The sequence below is a fragment of the Girardinichthys multiradiatus genome, chromosome 14 (assembly GCF_021462225.1).
Source record: "Girardinichthys multiradiatus isolate DD_20200921_A chromosome 14, DD_fGirMul_XY1, whole genome shotgun sequence".
In the NCBI taxonomy this organism is placed as follows: domain Eukaryota; kingdom Metazoa; phylum Chordata; class Actinopteri; order Cyprinodontiformes; family Goodeidae; genus Girardinichthys; species Girardinichthys multiradiatus.
This window is the reverse complement of record NC_061807.1, coordinates 32252871-32261981: the sequence shown is the minus strand read 5'-3', so window position 1 is coordinate 32261981 and position 9111 is coordinate 32252871. Positions and strand designations below refer to the sequence as shown.

The 9111-nt window shown below is 41.7% G+C and overlaps 1 protein-coding gene across 1 annotated transcript in view; it reads right to left on the bottom strand.

Moving 5' to 3' along the window:
* actn3b (actinin alpha 3b) overlaps positions 1 to 9111 on the bottom strand; it is a 36834-nt gene that overhangs the window by 1480 nt on the left and 26243 nt on the right. The window contains exons 7-20 of the mRNA XM_047386580.1: positions 7254 to 7335; positions 6694 to 6779; positions 6395 to 6487; positions 4894 to 5124; positions 4586 to 4733; positions 4202 to 4352; positions 3572 to 3680; positions 3288 to 3428; positions 2023 to 2205; positions 1380 to 1514; positions 980 to 1159; positions 741 to 887; positions 550 to 615; positions 237 to 395 (exon numbers count right to left, since the gene is read on the bottom strand). Of these exons, the coding sequence (XP_047242536.1) occupies positions 237 to 395; positions 550 to 615; positions 741 to 887; positions 980 to 1159; positions 1380 to 1514; positions 2023 to 2205; positions 3288 to 3428; positions 3572 to 3680; positions 4202 to 4352; positions 4586 to 4733; positions 4894 to 5124; positions 6395 to 6487; positions 6694 to 6779; positions 7254 to 7335 (1911 nt within the window). The remainder of the gene's footprint in view (positions 1 to 236; positions 396 to 549; positions 616 to 740; positions 888 to 979; positions 1160 to 1379; positions 1515 to 2022; positions 2206 to 3287; positions 3429 to 3571; positions 3681 to 4201; positions 4353 to 4585; positions 4734 to 4893; positions 5125 to 6394; positions 6488 to 6693; positions 6780 to 7253; positions 7336 to 9111) is intronic.

Sequence of the window (9111 nt, the reverse complement as noted above, 5' to 3'; positions counted from 1 at the left end):
CCAAAGGACTAAAAAAGGCCCACTGAAAACCACCATTTTTGATCCTATTATTACCAGAAATGAACAAAAACACATGCAATACTCTAGTTCGTCCACCAGATGGCGCTACTTCCCCTCATTTCCCCATCTCTTATAAAGCGAGTCATAAGGCCATCAGCTAGATTCCTTCCTTCCTGTCAGTGTCCTGCTGATCGTTTTGAGACTATATCCACACGCTGCGCATGTCATGTGTTCACCTTGTCTGAAGCCAGGATCTTGAAGGAAGCCATGACCTGTTCTGCAGTGTCAGTCTCTGCGGTCTCACGGGTCATGAAGTCAATGAAGGCCTGGAAGGTCACCACGCCAGTGTTGTTCGGGTCCACCAGGGTCATGATACGGGCAAATTCAACCTCACCCTGTCAGTAAAAAACATGGAATATTTCAACAACATTATTTAAAGATACCTGGTGTAGGACAGATGGTACATGTCTAAGCTTTAGTATCCCGGAGAACAAGTATAAGAGGACCATGAAGATCCATCCGTGGTTGAAATTGGCATGTTGCACTAACCAGATCGTAACCCATGGAGATGAGACAGGCGCGGAAATCGTCTGGATCCATCATGCCATTTCTCTTCTGCAGACAAAGATTATAACCACCTGGTATTAACTATGGAGCCAAATCAACCACAATCAAATAAACATCAGTTTAGATCCAGCACCACACAGTGAGGACCATGTTTTCAGTGTGGGCCGTCTCACCCTGTCGAAGTGGTTGAAGGAGGCCCTGAACTCGTTGAGCTGCTCCTGGCTGATGCCCTTGGCGTCACGGGTCAGGATCTGGTTCTCCACCTCGTTGATTGTTCTGGCGATGGTGGTGAGCAGCTGCTCCCAGCCCACACGGACGTGCTGCAGTGGTGAGGAAAGGAGAGGAAATCAGAATCACAAGCGTAAAGCCCAGACAGAGAGGGTGTAACTGAAAGTGGGGTTGTTATTGAAACCTCCATGCTGTAGTTGGTGTGCTTGTTGTCAAAGATGAGGGACTCTTGGCTGAGCTGGTGGTCTCCCTCCAGCTTGTCGATGTTGGACTTGTAGTTGATTATGTTCTGTTCGTACTGCTTCAGGCTGTTCATCTGTTCCTCCAGGGAGCCGGCGATGTCCACAGACACATGGCTGATCTCCTGTATGGACAGAAAACAGTAAAAATGACAACCAATGAGTCTATTGTGCCTCAGAGTCCTGGTACCACAGGGGCAAAAAGAATGAGTCAGGGTGACGTTTGTAAACCTAAGATCACTGTACCTACTGTCAAGCATGGGGGTGGTGGCATCATGATAAGGAGCTGCTTACTGCTAGTGGTATGAGTGTTTTGCACAAAGTGGATGTGATATTGTTTCATACCTCCATCTTAGTTTGAATCCAGGGTCCAATGATGTTGGCCTGGGCAGCAAACTGGCGCCTCAGCCTCTCGTTGGCCTGCTGTCTGGCCACCTCCTCCTGCAGCATTTGGTCTCTGAGGGGTACAAGGTGCTTCACCTGCAACATTGAAATCCAGTTACAAAGGTTTTTATTCTACCAAGTCATTTAAAAAGCATGTTGATCATTTTCCTTCTATAAACATTAAAATATTAAATTAAGAATCAATTAGCTGATCCTGAAAATCTCTTAGATCACTGAAATAAACCCAGTTAGTTATCTAAGGATTACCACAGTTAAACATCTTCTCTAATTACTTATTACAGACGGTCTAACATGTTCACTTCACCACATCTGACAGACTGTCCAGTGAGGGTTATTCTTACTTCCTCTGACAGATTACATCCTGCGGTGTTCTGTATTGGTCTAATCTAAACTTACAGCGCTATTTCTGACCCCTCGTTTGGTATGTACCACACTTATTTTTAGCCAGATAACCAAATCTAGTGCACAGAGATACAGTATTGGTTTCCATTACCTGTTTGCACAATGCAACTTAAAACACATTAATCATTCCTTCTTTAACGACTGAGATCCTGGTTCTGGGTTAAAGTCCGCTTTGACTTACAGTGTCCCACTTATTGTTGATGTCCTGCTGGCTCAGGTTGGTGTACGGGTTGATTCCGGACAGCTTGATGCCGTAGGTCTGGGCGATCTTCAGGATCTCGTTGTGGATGCCAATGGTGGCCATGCGCTCCTTGTCGGCCTCGGGCAGAGTGGCCTTAAACTGGTCGTGAGCTGTGATCAGACTCTGGAGGGCAGAAAGAAGAGGTGAAGAAAAATGCTGACAGTCTTTACACAAAGTAACCATTTTTGTAAACCAATACTTCTCATCTAGAGAGTTTAGATTGTCGTTTTTTATCTTACCTACAGCAAAACTACATCCCGCCACTCTAAACCACAAACTTCAGTCTCTTTCTACGGGATATTTAGTGATGTGTAGCGACAACACGTAGCACAGTTGTGATGAAAGATGCAGCATCGTTTTCTACATTTGTATTACAAATAAAAAAAGTGTGAGGAGCATTTCTCTTCAGCATCCCGAAATAGTTTGTAGAATCATGTTTTCCTTCAACACTATATGGAAATCTTTGGTCGAATGTCTCTACCAGCGTTCCACATCTGGAAACTAACCATTCTGTTTGGCAATTCAATTCAAAAATACTTTATTAATTCCAAAAGGAAATTAAATGTTGTTGCAGCTCAAAACAGCCAAAGCTCAGTCAGATTGGATGGAGAATGTCGGGGAACATAAATCTTCAAGTCCTGCCATAGATTCTCAATTGGTTTTAATGCCCAGACTTTGACTGGTCCATTCCAACACAAGACCACACTTTGATCTAAATCATTCATTTGCTGCTCTGGCTGCATATTTAGGGTTGTTCTGTGAAAAGGTGAACACCAATCCCAGTCTTAAGTTTTTTGCTACTTCAAACAAGTTTCCTTTGAGTGACTGTTTATCTCTATCCCCTGTCCCACCTCTGACCATCTCCAATGTCCATGTTGAAGAAAAGCATTCCCTCAACATGATGCTGCCACTACTATGCTTCACCATAGGGATGGTGTGTTCAGGTAATGTACTTGGAGTGCATGACTAATAGTTGTCCTTTCAACAGATGCTCCCAGCTAAGCTGTTGACCTTTCTACCTCCTCCTGAGTTATCATGGGACTCTTGGCTGTTTCTCCGATGAATGATTCTATTTAGGATATCTGAGTAAAGACGTAGTGGTTTATGGTTCCTATGTGACAAAATCTGAAAAACTTCAGAGGGTATGAATACTTTGGCGAAGCACTGTATCAAATTAAGAAAAACAAAACGGTACAAGCGAGTACCTGGATTTCCTCAATGCTGTGGACAATGAACATGTCCTGCAGGTCCTCCATGGCTCCGTCCATCCAGTTATTGAACGGTGCTGCCCTCTTTGCAAACTCCAGGTACAGCTGGTCAATTGTCTCCCATAGTTTCTCCACACGCTGTAGTCACACAAACATGGACATTGAGAAGTTTTCAAATAAAAACCAATGCACTCCATCTAAAATATGAAAATAACTCGCAGCCTCTTAGTTCTGATGGCCTGATTAAATCTCTGTACGGCAGGTCGTAATTGTTTATGCACCTCCAGAGCGTCCCTCCTCTTCTGGGTCAGGGTCCCCAGGTTGTCCCACTGGTCACAGATCCCCTGGCAGCGGGCGTTCACTGTGGCAGCATCATGGTAATCCAGCTCACTGTAGGAGATGACAAAGAACATCATCAGTGATTTTAAGTTACTTATGACATTACAGTGATGTGATTTATGACATCAGTTTCATCATGTTTTAAAATATAATTCTGCTACATAAATGTAATCCTAACAGGATGCATTTCAATTTTATCACTTGCTAAAAATGAGAGGTTTTCAGCTTATTTCGTTTTTCTTGACCTTAGATGTGGTTTTGAAGTATCAAATGATAAATTGTGGACATCTACATTCCCACTGTATTTAAATTCAAAGACATAGTTGTAGGGATGTGAGGTAAGATCCAGGGCAGTTGTGAGAAACAGCAAAACAGTAGATCAGAGATTTCTCCTCTTCGTTTACCACCTTTTCATCTCCAGAAAACCATTAGATGCACGCTTTCCACTCATCTAATGCACATTTTCATTTTTTTTCCCATCCTTCCCAACATCTCATGACTATTACCCTTTCTGTGCCCTTTACAATTTCAATATACCGCAAACTAAACCTCTTGGTAAATTCCCGTCTTACTTCAGCTCCTGGGCGATGGCAGCAATCTGCTCCACCCTGTCCTGGTGAGCAGCGAGGTCACTTTCAAAAGCCTCGTGCTTCCTCATCAAGGCTCTGATCTCCATCAGAGAAGCCGACTCGTAGTCTTTCTGAGACAGAAGTTCCTCCTTACCTGGAACACAGTTGCTACAGTCAATACTGGCACAAACGAGGATATCTTGTTTACAAGGAACACCTTTTAAAATGCTAATTATTACAATGACAGATCAGGACTGGAAGCATTTACTGTTGCAAAACCCCTGGTCTTTCTATCTTTTCTGAGACCGCTTGGCATAGCAGGTAGTGGAGTGGATTCCTGCAAACGTCTAGCCTGGATCTCCCATAATCTTTTCCCACAATTCCTACCTGCAGTCCAGGCTTCATGCATGCCACACTTCTGCTTGAACTTCTCAGCCAGGTGGTCCAGTCTCTCCAGACGGCGGATCTCGGTCAGCAGCCACTCCTCGTAGCCCTTCTCCACCTGCTCCAGACCTTTCCAGGCATTGGCGATGTCCTGAAGAAGAGGGAGACATTTTATTCCAATATGGTTATTTAATTTATTCACTTGTCTGTACAGGTGATCACAGATTGATGAATATGTTTTGTTGTGTGGACTTGCAAGGATTATATAAGCATTACAATGTGTTAAGTAAGAAAATCAAAGTCCTCCTCACCGACACCATCTTGCCCTCAGAGGGCATAAAGGCAGGCCTGTTGCTGAGCCTCAGCTTGGTCTGCAGGGTGTTGAAGTTGATCTCCAGTTGACATTTCTCCTGCACGCGAGGGGGCTTGTGGACCCTGCGGTAGTCACGGAAATCCTCCAGTTTCTGCTGCATTGCACGCATGGTCTGCTCTGCCACACGGTTCTCCAGCCAGGGGATGGTGCGGCGGATCCACTCCAGCAGCTGTATATAACATGTTCATCTTTATTACGTAAAAAGCCTGGTTTATTCTGGCCCGTGTCGTGTGTGCATGTATAGTTTTTGAGTTGGATTAAGTTTCGGTTTAGAGTAATACTTCTCTCACAAACTGCCTGGGTTTAGCTTGGTGTGTAAACTTCTTGTAGTTTTCACCACAAAAGCCTTGTTAAAGAAGGCTGCTGATATCGGACAATAAAAAGCTCTTCCAGATTTAATTCAGAAGAGACAGAGATTCATTGTTCTTTTCTGCTGACCTATTCGTAAATAATTTAATCTGACTTTCTGTATAAAAGCTAATCCAGTTTGTCCACTCAAGTAAAATGAAATTAGGTGAAATATCCAATCATTGAAAATGAGGAGAAAGGCTTTAGGAATAAACTTTGCTTTTGTAACGTAGAGAAATTTTGAAAATGAAAATAATAATGATTAAAACTGGACATGCACCGACAAATCGGTTGGTGATCGGAGTCAGAAATTGTTTAGCTCGATTGAAACTCAAAAATCTAAACTTTCTCCAGTCAATGAATGCATCTCAACATTAAGCTACTGGCTCATGGTAACAGCAGCACTCTTTGGTGTGTGGATGTTGTTACCGAGAGAGAAAAACCCAAACTTAGCTAGTTTTAGAAGCAGTGAGATGTTTAAACATAAAGTCAGAGGAAAACACAGAAAAGCTATTTAACTGGATTTTCTATGGTTTCTTAATTCATTCAAGCTTCAAGAGAGCGACACTTTCAGCAGATAACAGGAAGGCTGGAGGTATCACTTCAAAGTTACTCTGTTTTATCAATTTGATTATTCAACTGTCTTTCAGAGAAAACATGTTGGTTTAGATGTTGGCAGCCTTTTAGAAATCACTGAGTGAAAACGAGGATCTACATTCCCTAGAAATACACAAAGACAGGGGTTTTGTTATTGCTTGCCATAATAACTGAGCTAATCTTGAATATAAGATTCTAAATAAAGTTTTAAATGTAAATTTGTAATTTAAAAAACTATAGTAAAAACCTGTTTACAGTGTTTGATTCTGTTAGATAGAATTGGCTAAATCAACTATCGATATGGTGAATTCTGACCGGTTCATCCCTTGTAAATCTTTTAATAAGACAAATCACAGAAGCAGAAAATATAACTTTCATATTGATCAGTTATGAGCACTTTAAACAGCTAACATGAATACATCACTTGCAGAAAGTAAAACCTAAGGAACTATTACAGCATTTGCAGAAAAGAGTTGGTTGCAGGAGTTTCTCACCTCGCTGGCCAGCTTCTCGTACTCCTCCATCAGTTTCTCATTCTCCTGGTTGACTGCCAGCACCTTGCAGATACGGTTAGCAGCTGTCTCAGCCTGCAATGAAACGTAAAAACAAGAAATACACATTATAAACCAAACCAGTTGCTGTTGCACAGACTAGGTCCTAATTTGTTTTCAGTTTAGATGTGAGCAGCATACCTGGGGTTGTACCAGTAGCAACATGATAAAATAAAAATGTTTTCTGACTAAATTGTTTTTGGGGGTTTTTTTTTTCATAAAACTTAGACCTTAAATCTGACCTGCTCAGCTCCAGCAAAGGCATGGTAGAAGCAGGACACGTAGGTCATGATGGCCTTCTCGTCAGGTTTGGGTGTGTTCACAATATCTGATGAGGTCAAAAAAATGATTGATAATAATACCTTTTTCTAAAAACACAATAGCTTTTAAAAACTTTGACAGATTAAGTCCAGCTCTTAATATAATAGAATTGGATTGGATTATGTTTTCAGAAAAATAAAAGATTAGATGTCCTTTAAAACGGCCTAATCCAATTAACGTAAAATGAGAGGTAAGTGGATAAAGAACGTTATGATTTGTTCTTGTATTTATAAGTCAGATTATATAAGTTGTTCCCTGATTCTCTGCAGAAATCCAATGATTATAATAACTGCTGTTAACAGGATTCCAACTTTTTGCGTTGTTTGAGGCACAGTGCTGAGTATTACAGGAGTAGTCCTTCGTGACCTTGTACCATCTGTCACCGTATCTTTACTGATGTCTATTATATGAGAGTATCATCAAAAATATGTTTAGGCACAGTATGGTCCAATTTCTCCACCACTTTCTTCCACAGCCTCACCTTCAGCATCGAGCATCTTGGGGATGTCCAGGAACTTCTCAGCGACTTCAAAGGCAGTGTTCAGGTTACCAATAGGGTCATCCTGAAGATAGACACAGTTTCTGTCAAACATTGGCTATACCTGGTTTATTAAAACCAGGCTTAATTTAATAAGATGAGTCAGTTAAAACAAGAATAATGAGATGAGGTTTGCGCATCTACACAGATGGATACAAAATGTCAATAACTGGCTGGGAAGCCTCCTCCCTGATCATGTAGATGTTCACCTAAATCACACCTAGACTAAAACAGCCTCTGAACAAACAACTTCTGAGTGAAACATGGTACAAGTAACTAATGATGAATAATATAAAACCCATTGGTTGAAAAACAATTATGAAATACAGTAATAATACAAATTTGTGACACTGAAGTAGGGCTGTACAATATTAGAAAATCTTCCAATATAATTAATAAATAGTTCTGAGTCACAATAAATCCAGTTTGTCTACTCCTCTGTTTTCATCTGTGCTTTCAGCTCTCTGTCATCTTTTTAGCATTTTTAGCACAAGAATCAGTGTAAGGTTTGGGTTTCTACAGTAGGGAGACTCAATTTTCTGTTGCTGTGTGTATGAACTCATGAATATAATAATCAACAGTTATTACATTCTAAGCTTCGTTTACAATAATAATATTTACACACACTGATTTATTATAACTATATAGTTGTAGTAAACTGCTGCCCTAAAGAAAGACCATACAGTGCTAATGGCAGATTTTATATTTATATACAGGTCCTTCTCAAAATATTAGCATATTGTGATAAAGTTCATTATTTTCCATAATGTCATGATGAAAATTTAACATTTATATATTTTAGATTCATTGCACACTAACTGAAATATTTCAGGTCTTTTATTGTCTTAATACGGATGATTGTGGCATACAGCTCATGAAAACCCAAAATTCCTATCTCACAAAATTAGCATATCATTAAAAGGGTCTCTAAACGAGCTATGAACCTAATCATCTGAATCAACGAGTTAACTCTAAACACCTGCAAAAGATTCCTGAGGCCTTTAAAACTCCCAGCCTGGTTCATCACTCAAAACCCCAATCATGGGTAAGACTGCCGACCTGACTGCTGTCCAGAAGACCACTATTGACACCCTCAAGCAAGAGGGTAAGACACAGAAAGAAATTTCTGAACGAATAGGCTGTTCCCAGAGTGCTGTATCAAGGCACCTCAGTGGGAAGTCTGTGGGAAGGAAAAAGTGTGGCAGAAAACGCTGCACAACGAGAAGAGGAGACCGGACCCTGAGGAAGATTGTGGAGAAGGGCCGATTCCAGACCTTGGGGGACCTGCGGAAGCACTGGACTGAGTCTGTAGTAGAAACATCCAGAGCCACCGTGCACAGGCGTGTGCAGGAAATGGGCTACAGGTGCCGCATTCCCCAGGTCCAGCCACTTTTGAACCAGAAACTGCGGCAGAAGCGCCTGACCTGGGCTACAGAGAAGCAGCACTGGACTGTTGCTCAGTGGTCCAAAGTACTTTTTTCGGATGAAAGCAAATTCTGCATGTCATTCGGAAATCAAGGTGCCAGAGTCTGGAGGAAGACTGGGGAGAAGGAAATGCCAAAATGCCAGAAGTCCAGTGTCAAGTACCCACAGTCAGTGATGGTCTGGGGTGCCGTGTCAGCTGCTGGTGTTGGTCCACTGTGTTTTATCAAGGGCAGGGTCAATGCAGCTAGCTATCAGGAGATTTTGGAGCACTTCATGCTTCCATCTGCTGAAAAGCTTTATGGAGATGAAGATTTCATTTTTCAGCACGACCTGGCACCTGCTCACAGTGCCAAAACCACTGGTAAATGGTTTACTG